The sequence below is a fragment of the Rattus norvegicus genome, chromosome 19 (assembly GCF_036323735.1).
Source record: "Rattus norvegicus strain BN/NHsdMcwi chromosome 19, GRCr8, whole genome shotgun sequence".
Classification (NCBI taxonomy): domain Eukaryota; kingdom Metazoa; phylum Chordata; class Mammalia; order Rodentia; family Muridae; genus Rattus; species Rattus norvegicus.
In genome coordinates, this window is record NC_086037.1 from 14,712,911 (window position 1) to 14,736,159 (window position 23,249).

The 23,249-nt window shown below is 42.4% G+C and overlaps 1 protein-coding gene across 5 annotated transcripts; it reads right to left on the minus strand.

Annotated features, from left to right (window-relative positions):
• Nucleotides 1-1,934: 1,934 nt before the first annotated feature.
• On the minus strand, nucleotides 1,935-21,827 carry LOC134483126 (uncharacterized). 5 transcript variants are annotated; one of them, XM_063278364.1, is made up of 7 exons: nucleotides 21,415-21,827; nucleotides 15,145-15,309; nucleotides 11,700-11,859; nucleotides 10,380-10,523; nucleotides 9,584-9,750; nucleotides 2,329-2,434; nucleotides 1,935-2,205 (listed from the first exon to the last, which is right to left on the minus strand). In XM_063278364.1, exons 1-6 carry the CDS (start codon nucleotides 21,557-21,559, stop codon nucleotides 2,370-2,372), a joined length of 846 nt encoding a protein of 281 aa, XP_063134434.1. In that variant the 5' UTR covers nucleotides 21,560-21,827; the 3' UTR covers nucleotides 1,935-2,205; nucleotides 2,329-2,369. The 5 variants fall into 5 exon arrangements, with proteins under 5 accessions (XP_063134434.1, XP_063134435.1, XP_063134437.1 ...); XM_063278365.1 differs by having other exon boundaries at nucleotides 1,935-2,434; nucleotides 21,415-21,826; XM_063278367.1 differs by having other exon boundaries at nucleotides 12,889-21,824.
• Nucleotides 21,828-23,249: the final 1,422 nt, after the last annotated feature.

Here is a 23,249-nt window from a genome sequence, read left to right on the forward strand (position 1 = left end):
TACTGAAAACCATGCATAGCCTGGTTTAGGCTGTCGTAAAGTAGCCCACCATTTCAGTGTTCCCTGCAAGGTGCCATGGGACAGCAGTAGCATGAGTCTGCATGTACCTCCACAGTTTTCACTAGGGACTACACACACACACACACACACACACACACACACACACACACACTTTACTGACATGGTGCACATTCTTTGCACACAGAAGAAAGTGAGTAGTAATGAAAACACACCAATAATGGAATTGATGGAGGGAGTTGTAGGGAAGCTGGGGCTTAGAGTTACTTAAAGGCCCTATGCAGGCTCTCCTTTTGTTGGAGGAGAAACTTCAAGTGCAATGTGGTTCTTTATTTTCTTTCTCTAAAGCACAGAGGGCTAGGGTGGATCACAGGGCTTTGAGCATGTTCGGCAAGTACAGTCACACTGAATTAAATCCTAGGGCTGGAACCTATTAATCTTCTACAAAGTTACAGAGCAGCCTGGATGAAGACTCTCAGCTGAAAAGGTGGACATCTCAAGACAGGCACTGGACAATGGCTGACAGACTTGACTGAAGAGTGGTAATGTTTTGCTATCTCACAGGAAAAGAAGGCCCCTCATACCACACTGTACTCTAAGGACAGTTTATGCAGGTTAGGCATGACATGAACTATTGTCTCAGGTCACAGATGTCAGCACAAAGTATCCAAGGTGTACTTTGTATGCCAAAGGTAGCATTAACAGAACAAAGCACACAGTGTCATGAAGACATAAATTATGAGTTTGTGTAGCAAGACCCAGGCCTCTTCCAGGTTCTTAGATAGTAACTGAGAACCTCAAATACGGTGGTGATGTGATAGTGTGGTGTAAATCGAGTTACAACTAGCTTCTATTGTGACACAGATGACTCTTTTTGTGTTATGTTCAGCTTATAATGAATGACTAGACCCAAGCATGAGAATAACCAAATACTACATTGCTTCTCTAGCTGCTGAGCTTTTAAAAGCCCTGGGGTGACAGCAAGCTTTTGTGGACATACTGGATTATTCCTTCTGTACTTTAACTCTCTGACTCACCTCCACTCTCAGTAAGTTAGATCATTTCCATAAATTGGAAATCAGTCACCTGGAAAAAATACATTCTCAATATGATACCTGATTGGCCATGGAAAAAGGGTAGCTTGAACTGTCCTACCTCGGTTGGGCTTGCACAGGCCTGCTCTCCAAAAGAAACCTGTGTTCACAGCTGCAGGCTATATTCACTATGGATGTTCTTGAGGTTCCTCCCTAAATGGCTCAGATTAAAATAATTTTCTTGTTAACAATCAAAAAACTGATTATGTCGAGCTGGCCTAGAGGAAGCTAGTTTCTGTTCTGTATTTTATCAGATGTGCATAATACATGTGGTCATCATTGATAATAGGTAAAAGATCTGCTCTATTATGGAAACTAAGTGATGCTGGAGGATGATCCTGACCCACAATGAGCAGTGGGAACACCAGAGCCCTGTAGGGATGCCTGACAACCTAACACACTGAGCACGCACGGCTCAGTAAGTTCCCTGTGAACACACATCTCCTGAGATCTCTCTATTTAATTGGAGGTGATCCTGTCCACCTAATACAGCACCTCATGTGGAATAACAAAAGCAACCTACAGGAGCTGTGGGGATGACTCACAGGGTAGAGCATCTGCTGCTCTCTCAGAAGAACCACATGGACCCTAACAATTGGGTAAAGTGTGTCAGTGATTACATCATAAAGTGTGTGTCAGAGAAACAGCCACATTATTCACACAAAAGACACTGTCACACTGGGTACCCCTTGGTGACTTTGAATTCACTTATTAGGCCAGGCTCCATGGAACATGCAGAGATCCATCTGTAGCTGTCAGTTCTAAGTCCACAGGAGGGGACAGAACCCTTGAGTAAGAATGATGGTCTTAAGAGTCAAGAGATAGAATTCAATTTTTATTCATAACGAATACATTTTTATAACAAAACAGGGTTAAAATGAATAAAAATATTTAAAAATATTTGAAAATAAAAATAGTAACAAGAACATATAAATATGAAACAACAAAAAGAAAACTTCAATTAAAATCATAACAAAAATATTTCTAAAAGCAGATTCTTAACGAACATGTAGAAGCACAGATGTATTGCTGTGTCTCCTCTAGCACACATAATGAAAGGCGGTCCCCCAAGTTGTCTCTCAAGTGGTGTTTTCTGAAGAAGAAAGTGAGTAAGAACTCAATCAGTCAGGCTGGCTTAGTGATATATAAATTTAGGGTCTCTAAGAAATGACAAATTAATTCAGAGGATGAATACTCTTCCAAAAACTGTTGTTACCATTCAGGGTGTTGGTCATCAGGGACTCCTGAGAAAACAACTTATTCTTCAGGAAGCTCTCTTCCTGGTGTGTGTCCAATTCCAGCTCTCTTGCACTTTCTGAGACCTAGGAGAGGAAGGAAGTTTTTCAGATACTGATTTGCTGGGGAAATGCAAGCCAGCTGTCAGAATGCTGCCTTCTACCACCTCAGTTCTATTGGACCATCGACATGGACATTTTTTTTTTTTTTATTAACTCGAGTATTTCTTATATACATTTCGAGTGTTATTCCCTTTCCCGGTTTCCGGGCAAACATCCCCCTCCCCCCTCCCCTTCCTTATGGGTGTTCCCCTCCCAACCCTCCCCCCATTGCCGCCCTCCCACCATAGACTAGTTCACTGTGGGTTCAGTCTTAGCAGGACCCAGGGCTTCCCCTTCCACTGGTGCTCTTACTAGGATATTCATTGCTACCTATGGGGTCAGAGTCCAGGGTCAGTCCATGTATAGTCTTTAGGTAGTGGCTTAGTCCCTGGAAGCTCTGGTTGCTTGGCATTGTTGTACTTTTGGGGTCTCGAGCCCCTTCAAGCTCTTCCAGTTCTTTCTCTGATTCCTTCAATAGGGGACCTATTCTCAGTTCAGTGGTTTGCTGCTGGCATTCGCCTCTATATTTGCTGTATTCTGGCTGTGTCTCTCAGGAGCGATCTACATCCGGCTCCTGTCGGTCTGCACTTCTTTGCTTCATCCATCTTGTCTAATTGGGTGGCTGTATATGTATGGGCCACATGTGGGGCAGGCTCTGAATGGGTGTTCCTTCAGTCTCTGTTTTAATCTTTGCCTCTCCCTTCCCTGCCAAGGGTATTCTTTTTCCTCATTTAAAGAAGGAGTGAAGCATTCACATTTTGATCATCCGTCTTGAATTTCGTTTGTTCTAGGGATCTAGGGTAATTCAAGCATTTGGGCTAATAGCCACTTATCAATGAGTGCATACCATGTATGTCTTTCTGTGATTGGGTTAGCTCACTCAGGATGATATTTTCCAGTTCCAACCATTTGCCTACGAATTTCATAAACTCGTTGTTTTTGATAGCTGAGTAATATTCCATTGTGTAGATGTACCACATTTTCTGTATCCATTCCTCTGTTGAAGGGCATCTGGGTTCTTTCCAGCTTCTGGCTATTATAAATAAGGCTGCGATGAACATAGTGGAGCACGTGTCTCTTTTATATGTTGAGGCATCTTTTGGGTATATGCCCAAGAGAGGTATAGCTGGATCATCAGGCAGTTCAATGTCCAATTTTCTGAGGAACCTCCAGACTGATTTCCAGAATGGTTTTACCAGTCTGCAATCCCACCAACAATGGAGGAGTGTTCCTCTTTCTCCACATCCTCGCCAGCATCTGCTGTCACCTGAGTTTTTGATCTTAGCCAATCGCACTGGTGTGAGGTGAAATCTCAGGGTTGTTTTGATTTGCATTTCCCTTATGACTAAAGATGTTGAACATTTCTTTAGGTGTTTCTCAGCCATTCGGCATTCCTCAGCTGTGAATTCTTTGTTTAGCTCTGAACCCCATTTTTTAATAGGGTTATTTGTTTCCCTGCGGTCTAACTTCTTGAGTTCTTTGTATATTTTGGAAATAAGGCCTCTATCTGTTGCAGGATTGGTAAAGATCTTTTCCCAATCTGTTGGTTGCCGTTTTGTCCTAACCACAGTGTCCTTTGCCTTACAGAAGCTTTGCAGTTTTATGAGATCCCATTTGTCGATTCTTGATCTTAGAGCATAAGCCATTGGTGTTTTGTTCAGGAAATTTTTTCCAGTGCCCATGTGTTCCAGATGCTTCCCTAGTTTTTCTTCTATTAGTTTGAGTGTGTCTGGTTTGATGTGGAGGTCCTTGATCCACTTGGACTTAAGCTTTGTACAGGGTGATAAGGATGGATCGATCTGCATTCTTCTACATGTTGCCCTCCAGTTGAACCAGCACCATTTGCTGAAAATACTATCTTTTTTCCATTGGATGGTTTTGGCTCCTTTGTCAAAAATCAAGTGACCATAGGTGTGTGGGTTCATTTCTGGGTCTTCAATTCTATTCCATTGGTCTATCTGTCTGTCTCTGTACCAATACCATGCAGTTTTTATCACTATTGCTCTGTAATACTGCTTGAGTTCAGGGATAGTGATTCCCCCTGAAGTCCTTTTGTTGTTGAGGATAGCTTTAGCTATCCTGGGTTTTTTGTTATTCCAGATGAATTTGCAAATTGTTCTGTCTAACTCTTTGAAGAATTGGATTGGTATTTTGATGGGGATTGCATTGAATCTGTAGATAGCTTTTGGTAAAATGGCCATTTTTACTATATTAATCCTGCCAATCCATGAGCATGGGAGATCTTTCCATCTTCTGAGGTCTTCTTCAATTTCTTTCCTCAGTGTCTTGAAGTTCTTATTGTACAGATCTTTTACTTGCTTGGTTAAAGTCACACCGAGGTACTTTATATTATTTGGGTCTATTATGAAGGGTGTCGTTTCCCTAATTTCTTTCTCGGCTTGTTTCTCTTTTGTATAGAGGAAGGCAACTGATTTATTTGAGTTAATTTTATACCCAGCCACTTTGCTGAAGTTGTTTATCAGCTTTAGTAGTTCTCTGGTGGAACTTTTGGGATCACTTAAATATACTATCATGTCATCTGCAAATAGTGATATTTTGACCTCTTCTTTTCCGATCTGTATCCCTTTGATCTCCTTTTGTTGTCTGATTGCTCTGGCTAGAACTTCAAGAACTATATTGAATAAGTAGGGAGAGAGTGGGCAGCCTTGTCTAGTCCCTGATTTTAGTGGGATTGCTTCAAGTTTCTCTCCATTTAGTTTAATGTTAGCAACTGGTTTGCTGTATATGGCTTTTACTATGTTTAGGTATGGGCCTTGAATTCCTATCTTTCCAGGACTTTTATCATGAAGGGGTGTTGAATTTTGTCAAATGCTTTCTCAGCATCTAATGAAATGATCATGTGGTTCTGTTCTTTCAGTTTGTTTATATAATGGATCACGTTGATGGTTTTCCGTATATTAAACCATCCCTGCATGCCTGGGATGAAGCCTACTTGATCATGGTGGATGATTGTTTTGATGTGCTCTTGAATTCGGTTTGCCAGAATTTTATTGAGTATTTTTGCGTCGATATTCATAAGGGAAATTGGTCTGAAGTTCTCTTTCTTTGTTGTGTCTTTGTGTGGTTTAGGTATAAGAGTAATTGTGGCTTCATAGAAGGAATTCGGTAGGGCTCCATCTGTTTCAATTTTGTGGAATAGTTTGGATAATATTGGTATGAGGTCTTCTATGAAGGTTTGATAGAATTCTGCACTAAACCCGTCTGGACCTGGGCTCTTTTTGGTTGGGAGACCTTTAATGACTGCTTCTATTTCCTTAGGAGTTATGGGGTTGTTTAACTGGTTTATCTGTTCCTGATTTAACTTCGATACCTGGTATCTGTCTAGGAAATTGTCCATTTCCTGAAGATTTTCAAATTTTGTTGAATATAGGTTTTTATAGTAAGATCTGATGATTTTTTGAATTTCCTCCGAAACTGTAGTTATGTCTCCCTTTTCATTTCTGATTTTGTTAATTTGGACACACTCTCTGTGTCCTCTCGTTAGTCTGGCTAAGGGTTTATCTATCTTGTTGATTTTCTCAAAGAACCAACTTTTGGTCCTGTTGATTCTTTCTATGGTCCTTTTTGTTTCTACTTGGTTGATTTCAGCTCTGAGTTTGATTATTTCCTGCCTTCTACTCCTCCTGGGTGTATTTGCTTCTTTTTGTTCTAGAGCTTTTAGGTGTGCTGTCAAGCTGCTGACATATGCTCTTTCCTGTTTCTTTCTGCAGGCACTCAGCGCTATGAGTTTTCCTCTTAGCACAGCTTTCATTGTGTCCCATAAGTTTGAGTATGTTGTATCTTCATTTTCATTAAATTCTAAAAAGTTTTTAATTTCTTTCTTTATTTCTTCCTTGACCAGGTTATCATTGAGTAGAGCATTGTTCAATTTCCACGTATATGTGGGCATTCTTCCCTTATTGTTATTGAAGACCAGTTTTAGGCCGTGGTGGTCCGATAGCACGCATGGGATTATTTCTATCTTTCTGTACCTGTTGAGGCCCGTTTTTTGACCAATTATATGGTCAATTTTGGAGAAAGTACCATGAGGAGCTGAGAAGAAGGTATATCCTTTTGCTTTAGGATAGAATGTTCTATAAATATCCGTTAAGTCCATTTGGCTCATGACTTCTCTTAGTCTGTCTACATCACTGTTTAATTTCTGTTTCCATGATCTGTCCATTGATGAGAGTGGGGTGTTGAAATCTCCCACTATTATTGTGTGAGGTGCAATGTGTGTTTTGAGCTTTAGTAAGGTTTCTTTTACATATGTAGGTGCCCTTGTATTTGGGGCATAGATATTTAGGATTGAGAGTTCATCTTGGTTGATTTTTCCTTTGATGAATATGAAGTGTCCTTCCTTATCTTTTTTGATGACTTTTAGTTGGAAATTGATTTTATTTGATATTAGAATGGCTACTCCAGCTTGCTTCTTCTGACCATTTGCTTGGAAAGTTGTTTTCCAGCCTTTCACTCTGAGGTAGTGTCTGTCTTTGTCTCTGAGGTGTGTTTCCTGTAGGCAGCAGAATGCAGGGACCTCGTTGCGTATCCAGTTTGTTAATCTCTGTCTTTTTATTGGGGAGTTGAGGCCATTGATATTGAGAGATATTAAGGAATAGTGATTATTGCTTCCCGTTATATTCATATTTGATGTGAGGTTATGTTTGTGTGCTTTCATTCTCTTTGTTTTGTTGCCAAGACGATTAGTTTCTTGCTTCTTCTAGGGTATAGCTTGCCTCCTTATGTTGGGCTTTACCATTTATTATCCTTTGTAGTGCTGGATTTGTAGAAAGATATTGTGTAAATTTGGTTTTGTCATGGAATATCTTGGTTTCTCCATCAATGTTAATTGAGAGTTTTGCTGGATACAGTAATCTGGGCTGGCATTTGTGTTCTCTTAGGGTCTGTATAACATCAGTCCAGGATCTTCTGGCCTTCATAGTTTCTGGCGAGAAGTCTGGTGTGATTCTGATAGGTCTCCCTTTATATGTTACTTGACCTTTTTCCCTTACTGCTTTTAATATTCTTTCTTTATTTTGTGCGTTTGGTGTTTTGACAATTATGTGACGGGAGGTGTTTCTTTTCTGGTCCAATCTATTTGGAGTTCTGTAGGCTTCCTGTATGTCTATGGGTATCTCTTTTTTTAGGTTAGGGAAGTTTTCTTCTATGATTTTGTTGAAGATATTTACTGGTCCTTTGAGCTGGGAGTCTTCACTCTCTTCTATACCTATTATCCTTAGGTTTGATCTTCTCATTGAGTCCTGGATTTCCTGTATGTTTTGGACCAGTAGTTTTTTCCGCTTTACATTATCTTTGACAGTTGAGTCAATGATTTCTATGGAATCTTCTGCTCCTGAGATTCTCTCTTCCATCTCTTGTATTCTGTTGGTGAAGCTTGTATCTACAGCTCCTTGTCTCTTCTTTTGGTTTTCTATATCCAGGGTTGTTTCCATGTGTTCTTTCTTGATTGCTTCTATTTCCATTTTTAATTCCTTCAACTGTTTGATTGTGTTTTCCTGGAATTCTTTCAGGGATTTTTGCGATTCCTCTCTGTAGGCTTTTCCTTGTTTATTAATGTTTTCCTGTGCTTCCCTAAGTGTGTTCAGGTCTTTCCTGAAGTCCTCCAGCATCATGATCAAATATGATTTTGAAACTAGATCTTGCTTTTCTGGTGTGTTTGGATATTCCGTGTTTGTTTTGGTGGGAGAATTGGGCTCCGATGATGGCATGCAGTCTTGGTTTCTGTTGCTTGGGTTCCTGCGCTTGCCTCTCGCCATCAGATTATCTCTAGTGTTACTTTGTTCTGCTATTTCTGACAGTGGCTAGACTGTCCTATAAGCCTGTGTGTCAGGAGTGCTGTAGACCTGTTTTCCTCTCTTTCAGTCAGTTATGGGGACAGAGTGTTCTGCTTTCGCGCGTGTAGTTTTTCCTCTCTACAGGTCTTCAGCTGTTCCTGTGGGCCTGTGTCTTGAGTTCACCAGGCAGCTTTCTTGCAGCAGAAAATTTGGTCTTACCTGTGGTCCCGAGGCTCAGGTTTGCTCGTGGGGTGCTGTCCAGGGGCTCTCTGCAGCGGCAGCAACCAGGAAGACCTGTGCCGCCCCTTCCGGGAGCTTCAGTGCACCAGGGTTCCAGATGGTCTTTGGCTTTTTCCTCTGGCGTCCGAGATGTGTGTGCAGGGAGCAGTCTCTTCTGGTTTCCCAGGCCTGTCTGCCTCTCTGAAGGTTTAGCTCTCCCTCCCACGGGATTTGGGTGCAGAGAACTGTTTATCCGGTCTGTTTCCTTCAGGGTCCGGCGGTGTCTCCGGCAGGGGTCCTGCCGCTCCTGGGCCCTCCCCCACGGGAGCCCAGAGTCCTTATACAGTTTCCTCTTGGGCCAGGGATGTGGGCAGGGGTGAGCAGTGTTGGTGGTCTCTTCCGCTCTGCAGCCTCAGGAGTGCCCACCTGACCAGTCGGTTGGGTCTCTCTCTCACCGGGTCTGGGAGCAGAGAGCTGCTGCGGGCCGGGATCCGCGGGTCGACATGGACATTTTAAGTGATATCATTGTTGCTAACTCTGTGGGCACGGCAAAATCTCCAGCAAGCCTCACAGTAATGTGGGCTGCCAATCTGGGACCCAGACTTATACCAGTGCAAACCAAGAACAGGGCAACGGCAAGAGACCTCATCGGGTTGCAGGAAGAAAGGAGACGTCCATATGTCAAAAAGGATAAAGCCAATGACAAGTACTAATTTGACATTTGCACTTGTTCTTGTCCCGGAAAGGTGCTTCCTACATAAGAAGTCACATGACCACAGAGTGTCATATGTCAAAGAACCAAGAACTTGTTCAAAACTCTACATAGGATCCAATCTATCACATGGATAGGCAATAATGAGGTATGCTATTCATCTGTCACTATTTCTAGACTGCAGCTTCAAAAAGAGCAGCAATATATACTTGCAAAATAATTCAGTTTCTGAAAAGTGTTTAACTTCCCAGAATACTTGTGCTTAGGCAGAGCAATGAACAATTCCATTACATGAGGTGGTTGGCTGGTTGTGAGTGTAATTAGAAAGGATGTAGGAGGAAGCAAAGATGTATCAAATTGGCAAATTTTATCAGATATTGTTAAGCTAACACAGCTGTTCATCCCTACCTGATGATGCTGGGTATGGACATTGCTGGTCTTTATCTTTCTTGTTGAAGTCAACCAAATATTTCTGGTTCAGTGCACACTCAAGATGTCCCTCCTTGCTCTCCTGCTTCCGTGGGACCAACTTCTTCCTCCATGTGTTCTCCATCAGGAGCTGGCTGAGCAGGTTTCTGGAAATACAGTCTGCATAGTAAGATCATGCTGGCCCTTTCTCCCATTCCTACTCCCAAGTCCCACTAACTCCACCAGGTCCCAGATACCCATGAAGACTTAATAAAATACATCTCGATACACATAATGCTGCTGCACAAATCACAAAGAGTTAATTTTGGGAAGAATAAATTGTTTGTTTGGCCCAAGCACCAATTAGTGTCCACACCTCTGAGAAAGAACATGGATCTACATCTATCCATGAAAGCCCAATGCATGGGGGCAACATCAATTAGTAGTGGGCAAACACCCTCAAAGGAGGTCAGTAGAACCAAGAGAAGGTCATGCTAACCATGTGGTCTACACACTGAATTTTGTGAAACCTGGTATGACACCATAGGTCCAGGTCAGCCTAATAACCTGCTGACTTCAATCAGTGCTGTTCTCTCTAGAGCCTTCTGAAGATGCCTAGACAAACCTGGGATGAGGAACAGTCTTTTATGGAACTGAAAACTGAGTCCTAATGACCCTGGCACACTGATGTGTAACAGCACAAGAGATAGAATCATAGCTGAAGACTGTCCAATCCAGAACAAAGAAATCAGAAATGGCCATTCCACAGGTGATAGGCTTTCTGACCAGGACTTACCTAGAGAAGGTAATCTCCTTCTTCAGCTTCTGGTTGTTCTCATGGATCACAGTGTTCTCCATCTCTAAGTTGTGCAGAATTGACATGACCGCCTCCTCCATTCTCTCCAGGTCTTCATAATATGGATTTGGCCTGAAGTGTGGCCTGGCCCCAAATGATAGAATACTATGAACATCAGCATTTTGGAATATATGAACTCAGGGTGGGTCCTGTACTACCCCAGTCCTGGAAGGACACCTTCTGAATTCTACATATTGGGATCTTCTTCAGCTTCAGAAACGTGTTTTTCTGAGTCCAGGACACCAGAAGCTTGGCATCCAGATGGAGGGTTCCCTGGCTCCCTTTGTTCAATCAAGAGGAAATCTGCAGTCAATCCAGTTAAGCTATCAAGAGCCTAGGCCACACCTCTCCATGCTCCCCGACCCCAACACACCCAAAACCTGTGATTTCTTTTTTCCTGTTTTGATAATAGAACATATATCACCACAAAATTATAATCTGCACAAATAATACAAATATACAGACAAACGTGTCCACATAGGCAAAGAACTGTGCTGTTGACAGTGGGGCTCCCAGAACAAAGCATTCACATCGCCATGAAAGTGTTAGAGGTAAATACTCAGGCCAAGACATAGACCCCTAGATTCCAGTGTGGAGGGAAATATAAACATATAAAAGTTGTCCATATGCATTTGGATGTATGCACACACAGACTCACAGACTGAGACATCCCCACAAAAAAGAGAAATGTAAACAGAGTCATAGAAAGAGAAAGAGAAATATGGAAACAGAGAGTACTGTGAGAACCAGGAGAAATGCATGCACCATTGCTGTCTCAGAGGGCAAGACACACAGACAAGAACAAACAGGCCTGAGCCTGAGACTTTCTAGTCAAGCATTGAGATGAACAGTGTGGGACCAGGCCCCTCAGGCTGCTGCCTGGATCTTCCAGCACTCAGTCCCCTGCCTAGCAAGTACAGAGACTCACCATAAACTCACTGCAATTACAATCTTGCAAAGCCACCAGCTGTCAAGGGCTTTGCAAATGCACACTAGACACTCACTCTCCCTGACTTTATCCCCGAATTCTTCATTCAGACCACAAGTTCTGCTTATCAATAAATGGAAGCAGATGAGTCCATTTTCCATCTCGCTCCTCAGGAAGGGTCAGATTCTGAATCTCCTCTTTATGGGAGGTGAGGTTTAGCACAGGGTGGATAGGGAGGCACAGCTTTCTTGAACCCAAAACCTTAATAGGAGAAGATGAAGGTGATCTTGCAGACCCAGGAATGAAACAAGAGCATTTGGAGCGATTCATACATGTTGTTCTTGGATCTCTCTGTCAGGAACCTCAGGCGATCTCTCAGGTCATTTCTCTCCTCGGTAATGAGCTGCAGCTCTTCAATCAGCCTCTCCTTTTCCTTCTTGGCCTGCTTCTCCCTTAGGTCAGTGCTAGGGGATGATGTTTCTCTCCCAGCGTCTGTAGGTAGAAGAACACAAGTGAACCTGCATGGGGAGAATGCATAGAGTGTACATAGACCACAGTTAGGCCTAAACAGGAGAACAAGCCTGGAACCCAGTGTCACTTCTAGTCGATTGGTCTATGCTTAAGAGGCCTCCTCAGTGGATCTCAGTTCTCCCACTACTCTACAGAGACCAAGAGATGTAAGCAGCCAGGTATGCCCTATGCCGGACATCACGTGCTTACATGTACCACGGAGATGGCTTCTCCAGGATTATTATCAGCTGAACAGGGTACAACTTGGTTTCAGGACCCTCACCCCTGTGGTTTCAGAACTCAGATGATAACATCACCATCCACAAAACTTGAATGATTGGAGACTCTCAGATGTCCTACCCTGATACTCTAGGCCAACAACTTTGGATTTAAAAAGCATTTCCAGGGAGGACATGGTCAACAGACATATCAAGGCCCCTATTTGATACGCCAAACGCCCCAGAAATGAGAATAGGTTACAGGCTGAATCTTGGTCTACCCGTTCCAAATAGTTTTGGTATTTTAGAAAAATGTAACACACAACCTCAAATATATAAAGCTAACGATGACCCTTCCAGTTAGAAGAAATCAGAGGAGGTCTAAGCACATAAGGTTATTGCCTGGAGCACAATTCTCTCCCTGTTCCTACTGTCAGATATCCACTGTATTTAAAGAAGCAATGATAGTGAAGTACATTGCTTCCCTGTCTAAACTCAGAAAAGGTGGACTCTCCATGACTCCTGATGGTGTTATTATATCAATGTAACATAACAAATGAACTGAAAAGTAAAGGCCAGAAGTTCACAGTATAATAGCATTGGCCTTACCTTATCCTCCCAGTGGGGATGGGGAAACTAAAGGTCTGAAATCCTTGACTTTAAGAATTGTAATATTCATGGAAATTCAATTCCTTTTCAGATGCTCCAGTTGTTGTGGCCCATTGCTAGAAAGGTCAGCTTAAGCCTCCAGCTCCCCTGACAGGAAGCTCAAAATATACTGCCCATGGCTTACTTGACATTCCCCAGAAGTCCTGTCTTTGTCCTTCATTACTTTGAGACGAAAGGCCAGACTCCTTCATTCTAGTCTCTCCAGAATCGACGATCCCCCTCCCAAAACGCTTCCTAAGACGGGAAAACATGTCTTAGGTTGTAACCGCCAGACTCAGTATGAGAGAAACTAGGGCACTGGTTGTCACTACAACACTGGTGACATCACAGAGGATGCCAAGAACTCTCTAGGAGATAATAGAATGTCCAAGAAGGGACAGCTGATGTCATGGGGAGCAGATTTTGTTTCCTGATAATAATCTCCCTGTACTGAGCATAAGCTGAGGGGCCCTTTCCAGGAGGCTTTCCCAGGGCTGAGCCACTGGGAATCTCCTCCTTCTAAAGCCAAATTTTCCTCACGGCTTGATTATAAAACAACCTTAGTAATTCCTATGCATCTAAATGAATGTTTCCTTCCATATCTTGCCCCAAAATGTCTCATCCCAACTCAAATTGTCCTCATTCACCAATGTTAGCCATTAAAACTTACTGAGATTTCACACCAGTTTGAATATGCACTCAAAAGTTCTCTTGATTCATTATGTACAGGTGGTTTATATCACATCAAGAAATAGTCTGCATGGTAGGTTATAACATGGGTGTGTGTTAGGGGAACACTCATGAAGTCATGTGCTTAGCAATTGACAATTGCCAATAAATTCCTAGGAGAAAGAGTTGAAGTCTTTATGGTGCTAGGAAAAGTGTGGAGACCAGTTGGCAGAGGAAAGTGCAATATTGGAGCCACCAGTGAACGGAACCTCATGCTGCTTGTGGGGTTCTCCACTCTGCACCAATGTCGCCAAAAGAGCACTGCTCACAGGCCTGAGTAAGATGTACCATGAGCTTCTATCAGAAAAATAAAATAGTCAAGAGACATAGGGGGTGCACATAAACAACTAAAATGAGGCTATAAACATCATTAAGTGGATAGAGTAAGGTCCCAGCACCTGTACACTGGGAAATGGCCACCCCACCAAACACAGAAGCATCTATCATAGTAAAGAATGAATACTGTATAGAATGCACCCACTAACACTGATTGATCACATCCATAGTTCAAATTTTGGGAGCAAATTCATGGCCCCAACTCTCTTTCTCTCAACTTATATAGCAAAAAATAAGAAAGAAAGAGAAAAGAAAAAATCAAAACAAAAAGCTCAAGCTTCTCTCTCATATGAAGATTGCAGAAGTGTTATCTGGTGGTCAGTTCTGATTGGGCCATTTTAGATAGAACAGTGAATAGAGACCCTTAATGTGATGGGCCCTATATAAAGCTTTTTGCAATATTGGAATTTTAACAAACCTCATCCAGAACATACAGAAGAGGCAAGGATGTGATCACCATGCCCTTGTTCTCTATCAGGTTATTTTTCTGCGTCCTTGATTGTCAGGCATATAACAGCAACAATCTGAAATAGCTGGTAGACATGGAAAATCGTGGCTAAAACTATAGTTGTGGGTTGCACACCTCAACTGTCACAGGCTAATGCTGTCCTCACAGTCCTTGGAGGCTACTCTTGTAAGCCTATGTATTGGAAAGTGGAAGGAGGTTTATCTGAGCTCAAAGAGAACCTGGCCAACCAGGTAGAGGGCAACATGCGATACTTGAGACCCTGTCTAAAACCAGCGCAGAAACCCACTCTTCATTCAAAGCATCATCTATGAATTCTCAATTATCTACCATTCTCTCCCTACCAGTCGTTCAGTTTGGAATGGTAGAAAAAAATGGAACTGATCTTTCTATTGTAAGGACCTTGATCTCTCTTTCCTTAGGTCCACATTAAGAGTATATATAAATGGATATCACGATCTGAACATCTTAGTATTATCTACTCTGTATATCTAGCATAATACTGTGCCTATGACAGTCTCAAGCTTCCTTGAGCATTGTTGCCCCAGCAAGAAGTATGAAGTACTGAGGCCAATACCCAGGGATCCTTTCAAGGGTTAAAAAGAAAGCCATCAGAGATACTCCACTTTTTGTCCTTAGATTAAATCAAGCTGACACAATGTGAACCTGGTGGGCTATTTAACCATGCATCTTTCTTCCAACCCCCCCCATTCTGAGTTCAGTCCATGGCAGAATTCATTCCCCAGCATCGTAGATATTTCTTTGTATATTTCCACAAGAGCCAGGTTTCTTTCTCTTTTAAATAGAATTAGTTGTAGTCAATCAACTGCTGCCCTATGTAAGAAATGATTAGTATGTATTGTAACTTACCACACTGTATTTGTGTATCCACGTACGTTAGTGGAAATCCAGCATTACTGAGGAATTGGAAACCAGCTCTGTGGCCTTGCCTTTCTGTGCCTACTCCTGGCTCACAGGCAGCAGGGGGGCAGACCTTGAGTTCCTCTTCAAGGACCAAGTGATGTTGAATGGGCACTGAGCAGGCAGAGAAACACAGCTGAGGCAGCTCCTTTCAGTTATCAAACACATCATCTCCTTCCCTGCTGAGGTCTTGTCCCCACACCTACCTTAACAGTGGCAAATTTGTTACACAGCAGCCAGCTCTTTCCTATTGTGCTGTAATATGCCTCCACATCATGGATGCTGAAAACAAGCTAACACAAAACAAAAAAATCTGACACTGAACTGTGTGGTGCTGGTCACTTACCCTGTTATGTTCTGTATATTATGAGGTTTGTTAATCTTAACAAGTTCCCCAACTATAAGCTTCCCATAGGACCCATCAGATTCAAGGAAAATAGGAACAATTATGTGTAAAATGTCCTGAGTCAGGGCCCATAGACATCAACATTTACAGCCCTTGTGCATGAGCCCATGTGGATCTTGCAATGAGCTGGGCCATAGCAATGTCCAGTACACAGTTGTGAGCTGTTGCTCTGGTTGAACTGTATTGGTGTGTGCATTCAATGAACTACACCTATTTAAATGAATTCAATGTTCCTGTGGTTTGAGTCCAGACCTCTTGACACCAAATCTTCCCTTCAGCAGCATTTAGGAGAAGAAGCTAAGGTCAGGAGAGGTGACATCTTGCCATAAGTTATGTGATAAGAGGGATGGTGAAATGATCCCTTGTGACAAGAATCAAGGTTTCCTCTGTGGTACTTAGGTCTATACTGGCCCTGTGCAACAGCTTCAAGAACCCATTTCTGATTTCCCTTGGGATTCCCTTGATGATGCACTCAGACAGGATTAGAAAGAACCAAAATGGTAGTCAAAGTACTTGATTTAAAAAATGTAGGGAACACTGCAAACTCATGTTTCAGGATATTTGATTACATTGTAAGCCCCAAGATTTGTTATTTACTTAAAAGAAAATATATGTCTGGCGGTGTAGGTCAGCACTAACACAGACATTTAACTCTAGAACTTGCTGGTTTTTATTGACAGAGAAACTGCATAGAATTGCTATAGGGACCTGTGTCTTAGTTCTGTTTCCCTAGTATATCCTCTACATCTCTCATGATGGTGATCCTGTTTCTGGCTAAATGTATGTCTGTTTACTGGGGAATTGAGTTTAGTGACATGCAAATATTATTTAAACCTATGTATTAAATTTTGTCATTTTGTTAATTTTTGTGGTTTTTATTGGCTTCTTTTGATTGACTGTCGTAGTTTTATTAAATTATTTCCTGTTTTCTCTAGTATTTTATCCTTCCCTTCAAACTAAAGTATTCCTTTTAGGATCCTCTACAGAGCTGTCTTACCGGTTATACATATTGTGTTAAATTTATGTTTAGTGTGCATTAGTCAGCACAGTAGCTGGGCAGCTGCCTGCCCTCCATGGTATCAGATCTACTTTCCAAACAATAACGCTCAACTCTTACTGACTGTGTAGCATCTTGGCTGCTCTTTGTTGCACTTGGACAGCCCTCAGGACCAGGCGCTCCTCTCCCTTAACCATGGCTGCTGTCCTCTTCCTCTCTCCTCTCCATCACACACGTTCTTCCTTTATTCTCTGGCAGCTTCTTCTTCCTTCTTCCCTCCTCATGATCCTCTCTAGCAAAGCCCTCAAAGCTCACCTCCCCCATCTCTCTGCTGTGCAGCTGTTGGCTGTTGGCTTCTTTATAATCACAGTTAACTGGGAGCAGGGTCAGCTTTTGGGGATTTGCCAGTCTTGAGTTCCACAAATTAGCATTAAACACAAGAAGAATTAGGCCAATCCACTACAGGGATTTCTTTTGTTTTATTTTGGTGTAATTATTCTTTTACCTTTTTGCTTTTTATTTTATTTGTGGCTATATTTTATTAATTGGTTATTTTATTTATTTATATTTCCAATGTTGTCCCAGTTTCCAGACTCCCCTCATCAAATCTTACATCCCATTTCTGCTCAGCTTTGCCTATATGACAGTATCCCCCACCCACACATATCCATTCCCACCTCACACCTCTAGGACCTCCTTTTGGTGGGGCAACAGGCCTCAGCATAGTCAATGGCCTCCCAATACATGGATGCCAGTTAAGTCACTCCTCTTCTACACAGTGACCTAGAACCATAGACCCATCCTTGTATATCCTTTGGCTGGCAGTTTGGTCCCTAGGAGCTGGGGGATTGGTGACAGAAGGTCTGGTTAGATATTAAAGACCAATGATTGCTGCTTTCTCTTCTTTTTCTAGTTATTGGTGAAATTATGTTTGTGTGCTTCTCTTTTTTGAAATTATTGAGAGATGATTAGTTTCTTGGTTTTTCTTGGGTACAGTTTAGCTCATTGTCTTGAAGTTTTCCTCCTATTATCCTCTGTTGTGCTCTCTTAAAGAAAAATATTGTTTAAATTTGGTTTTGTTGTGAAATATCTTGGTTTCTCCATTTATGGTGATTGCGAATTATGCTGGTTATAGTAGCCTTGGTCTGCATTACATCTGCCCAATTTTTTCTGGCTTTTGGAGTCTCTGTTGAGAAGTCTGGTGTAATTCAGATAGGTCTGAATTCATTTGTTGCTGGATATTTATACTTTACCCATTTAATATTCTTTCTTTTATCTGTGCATTTAGTGTTTTAATTATTATGTGAATGGAGGAAATTTTTCTGGTTAAATTAATTTTGCATTCTCTAGGCTTGTTGTACCTTTATGGCCTTTTATTTCTTTACCTTATGGAAGTTTTCTGCTATGATTTGTTGAAGATGTTTACTGGACCTATGAACTGGAAATCTCAATTCTCTTCTATATCTCTTATCCTTAGGTTAGGACTTTTAATTGTGTCCTGAAATTCATGTATGTTTGGATTCAATAAACCATACATGTTTATCCTAGATGGGTGTTTTGTGTTTTGTGGGGTGACCTCCTTTACCCCAACTCTTCCATTTAGAAGCACGTTGGATAATGAGACATTGTCAGCAATGGTGACTTCTTGCCATAAACTATATGAAAATAGGGAGATGACTTTACGTGTGTCAAGTATCAGTAGTCTCCTGGTCGGTTTTGGTCCCCGGTTGGCTGTATGCAACAGTTTCAAAAGCCCAGGATTGATGTTCCTTGGGATTCCCATGGTGATGCACACAGACATGACAGAAAAAGGCCAGAATACACAGGATAGTACTTGACTTATGTAATAGAGAGAACATTACTAAGTTATGTTACAAAATATTTGATCACACTATGATCTCCATGAATGTATTATTTAATGAAAAACTATTGTGTGATATAGCATCGCCAGGGCACAGACATTTAATGCAAGAGCTCTTTGTTTACTGTGAGCATGGACTTTGTTACTGTTTAGCTCACCTACCTCACACCTTTACTGCAAAGCTAAAGGGCACTTAGGTCTAGAGCAGATCAAGGCACAACTTGATAGGAAATGAAGATAAGTAGGGCAATGGAAAGTCTTTCAGTTGTAGGATTTTTAAGAAAGTGTGCAGAGAGAGCTACAGTGCTCTTCTTCTGGGGGAACAGTGAATTAGGAAGGACAGTTGGGAGCTTCACTTAAATACAGCATCTGACTCCTGAGACTTTATTGGTAAATTAATGTCTGGAATTTTGTGTTGTAAAACAATGCATTGCCTTTGCAGCTTTTGGCAAGGGCCATCGACAGAGAGATCACACCAGCTGGGGACAATCTGAAAAGAAATCAGGTTTTCTTAAGTCACCTGAGAAGTCCTCAAGTAGAGAGGAATGAATGGGTAGCACCATAATAGAAGGCCTTAGGATCTCAGATAGTTCTACTCTAGATGCCTTGAAAATAGAAGCAGAAAATGAAAAACTAAATGACTTCACAGGAATTAGCTCAATTCTGATTATGATTATTTCATATTGGTATTTTATACTTGATTCATTTTTTAAAAGTTTTAAAATAAGAGTCTTCGGTTTTAATTTGAGGCTGTCTTAGAATCATGAAATGCTTACACTCTGGGCAACTAAACTCCAGGAAATCTTCTCCAGTCATACAGCTGGGTCATATGTGAGGCAACAACTGTTTAAAAGGGAGAGCTGGTTGCTTTCTCCTGGAAGAAGCACTTGGGGGTTGACTGTCACTTCTGAGCCTTCTGTTCTGAGTCACTTCGCAGAAGGGGCACTTTGCTCTGACTTCTCCATGGGACTCACACAGCACTGGGGCCAGAGGATCCTCTGGTGTTGCAGCTCTGAGCTGGGAGGAGGAGCTAGCACACTGACATGGAGAAGCCTGTTTTCACAGCTGATCTAGATCTGAGGAACAGGTGCTTTTAAAGAAGCATGTGAAAGTATCTCCTGCAGGAGAGCTCACTATGCAGGGAAAGTCACACAGGACAGGGAAAAGTGGCTTCCCAACTTCCACGGGGCGAGCGAACCAGGGAGGGCACAGGATGGTTGAGGAGTTTATGAAAGGCCTGCATCTCCCTGAAAGTCTTCAGCAACCCTACATCCCACAACTATCCCAGGCTCACAGGTGAGGATCAGCCAAGCCTGCCACCTACGGGGGTCCCTGCAAAGTAAACCTGGAGTGGTGAACTGGGGAAAACACTTCAGGGGAGGGGGAGACACCAGTCCCCAGGGCCAAGCCTGGCATCTGTTCATTTGGCTCTGGCTTCTAGGTGTTGCCTAGTGCAGGGCTTGGTGAGCCCAGATCTCAAAAGTCTTTGGCCAAAGAAGTGAGAGCCCACAGGGCAATGCAAACCACGGCAGGGCAGGGCAGAGCAAAGCCGCACTCCAGCAGACAGTGTATAAGCTGTGGGCATGCGGGACTGGCTCATTATAAGGCAGGGGAGTAACACACTCCTTCTAAACAAAGAATGACTGTACTAATAATCTAACCTTAATATTTTGAATTTCTTGTCCCATATAAAGAACTGCCTCTTCTAGAGCATTCGCCCTGTCTTCAAACCCTCCATGTATCTTTCCTTGAATCAATAAAGCAATACTAACATTCTTAGATAACTTAGATGAGCAGTGTGGACCTCTCTAACCAAAGAAGTAGTAGATAAGGCAAAAGGAGACATTACACCAATCAGAGCAGTAAGACCCAGAATTAAGGCAACCACAAAACGCCTACCTCTACGAAGTACAGAGGAGGCATGATGAATGGCCTCTATGCCAGGATCAAAAAACCATGTCCCATTAACATAGACAGGCAAAAGTACATAAGGAGGTTGTCGTACTATGACAAAAACATTTTTCCTTGTAACACTAAGACAATTAGATAATTGACAATTTATGCAAGTAACATGATAAACACCATGACCATCCTGACAAGGGAAAAATCGCCATGCTCTTCAGAGGAAAGAAAGGAGAAAGGAGCAGCCACACAGGCTAAAACAGAAGCAGAAACTCTCTTAACCTCAGAACGAGGTCTAATAAGGGTTACTTTATGAGTAGCAGCCAAAAGATGCTATAGATCAGGCTGAACAGGAAGCAAGTGGGAATTAAAAATTGGGGGAAAGGTAGGGGAAGCCCATCCAGGGGCAAACCAGGCATTAGCAGGGGAGGTCGGTAAGGAAGCATCTCCTTTGGTAAACCTATACTGTTTCAATTGCATAGATAATCATGTTCTGGACTACTAACAGACCAATCTAAAAGTTTAAAAGTTTGAGCTGTAGGGCTAAAGGGAGTAAAGTACGCAGCTTTGGAGAGAAAACCGCAAGACCACCATTTAGGGTAGCCATTAATAGCAATATTCTCCCAAACAGAGATCAGCTCCTCGCCATTCTGACAAGCAAACAAAAGGGAAGGCAAAGGACCTGAAGAAGATGGAGGAGAATAATGAAAGCCTCCTTTAAAAGGTAAAAATAATTTTAGAAACTGAATGTGTCGCTGACTGGTGGAATCGTCACTACAAGCATATTTTCGAGGAGTTGGAGACTCTGAAATTAACTCTCTCTCCTCTAAAGAGAAACACCCTTTAATGTCATTTTTAACAGTAAAGCATGTGGGAAGGGAGTCAGCGATTCCAGAATAGTTGTAGCAAGTCAAAGTTCGTTCTTTGAAATAAGAACTACTTTCTCCTCACCTTGACAAGGCCAAATTCCCAAGGGGCCACATGAAACAAGGGAGGATCAGGTAAATAAGCCCAGTAGGAGTCTTGGGCAGCAGCATAGAGAAAAATAATTACCTGGGTGAAGAGAAGTGAAAGCATAGCAGGAGAAGATTGGAGGGAGTAACTGGGAGTCGGAGAGGAAGCACGCTATCTCTTGCAGCAGAGACCAATTCTTGAAGCTGATCCCAAGTTGGCAACAGCGTGGTAGATGAGCGACCATGCAGCTGAAGCCTGGTGAAAGCAGAAGTGAGGCGCTGCTCAGAGCTGTCTGGCGTCATCAGGAATGAGGCACGCTCCGCTCTCATCTTTCGCTGTCGGTTGTTGAGGGGAGACTTTCTGCTTTTCTGCCCTGGGATTGTATGATGTGATGAGGCGGTCCGGAATCCAGACTGGTGACTCGGCATCCTGTGGAAAGACACATGCATGCCCCCTTGCGGAGGAGAGAAGAACATCTGGTCGCTTCCACGTAGATGAAACAGCTTTCTGCAAATCTAAGGGATGGTGATGTTCCCTAGGATCGCAATGGCGCTGTTGCAGATCTACCTTGAGAATCTTTTTTTCCCTTTTCTTCTTTTTCTTCCATCTAAATTAAACTGGGTATTTCTCATTTACATTTCAAAGGTTATTCCCATTCTCATTTCCAGGCCAACATTCCCCTAACCCCTGCCCCTACCCTTCTATATGGGTGTTCCCCTCCCCACCCTCCCCCCATTACCGCCCTCCCCGGAGGAATCCAGTTCACTGGCGCTCCAACCTTGACAGGACCAAGGGCTTCCCTTCCACTGGTGCTCTTACTAGGCTATTCATTGCTACCTATGAGGTCAGAGTCCAGGGTCAGTCCATGTATAGTCTTTGGGTAGTGGCTTAGTCCCTGGAAGCTCTGGTTGGTTGACATTGTTGTTCATATGGGGTCTCAAACCCCTCCAGCTCTTTCGGTCCTTTCTCTGATTCTTTCAAACGGGGTCCCATTCTCAGGTCAGTGGTTTGCTGCTGGCATTCGCCTGTGTATTTGCTGTATTCTGGCTGTGTCTCTCAGGAGAGATGTACATCTGGTTATTCAAATAATTACTTACAAAAAGAGCATGATAATAAGTGAGTGGGGGAGACATATTTTAATTCTCCTCCCTGTACCTTAGCCATTTGTGTCTTTAATATTTGGTTAGATCTCTCAATAATTGCCCACCCTTGAGGATCATATGAAATGCCTGTAGTCTGTCTAATAACAAATTTAATACAAAAGTTTGCAAAGGCTTTAGATTGATAAGCAGGACCATTATCAGTTTTCAGATGCAGCAGGATGGCAAGAAATGCAAAAGAAGCAAACAAATGCTGCTGTACATCCTTGAATGCTTCTCCCGTCCTGGCTGTGGCCAAAATAACTCCAGAAAGGTATCAACAGTCACTTGAACAAAGGAAAAATTTCCAAAACATGAAACATGAATTACATCCATCTGCCGTAGGATTCCAGGCTTGAGTCCTTGAGGGTCAACTCCAGGCAGAGAAGCTGGAAGTGTTGTAGGACAAGCAGAACAATGTTTTACAATCTGACGAGCTGCCTCTCTAGTCAAAGAAAATTGATATCTCAGTGCCTGAGCATTTTGGTGGTGAATACCATGGGAGGCGATTGCTCTACTAACATCATCTAAAAGCGAACCCTGAGTCAATAAATTTGCATATGAGTTTCCTGTGACTAAAGGTCCAGGAAGACTATTGTGAGCCCGAGTATGTCCCACAAAATAAGGAATCAAGCGTTGACGCACCAATTGTTATAATTTTTGTAATAAGGTATTAATTGTTGTTTTGTCTGTGTTGATCACAGCTATCTCAATAACAGGGAAGAGTCTATACACATTTTGAGAGTCAGGATAGAGGTTAAAATGAATCGAGGAATAATGAGAAAAAACGTCAAT

Bases quoted from the DNA above. Each gene is read 5' to 3' on its own strand.
- LOC134483126 (XM_063278364.1), bottom strand. From the start codon at position 21,559: ATGGTCGCTCATCTACCACGCTGTTGCCAACTTGGGATCAGCTTCAAG. The intron at 10,524-11,699 runs GTATGAATCGCT...ATTTGGGGCCAG, and splicing joins GAGAGATCCAAGAACAACAT to GCCACACTTCAGGCCAAATC. The intron at 9,751-10,379 runs GTAAGTCCTGGT...CTGTATTTCCAG, and splicing joins AAGGAGATTACCTTCTCTAG to AAACCTGCTCAGCCAGCTCC.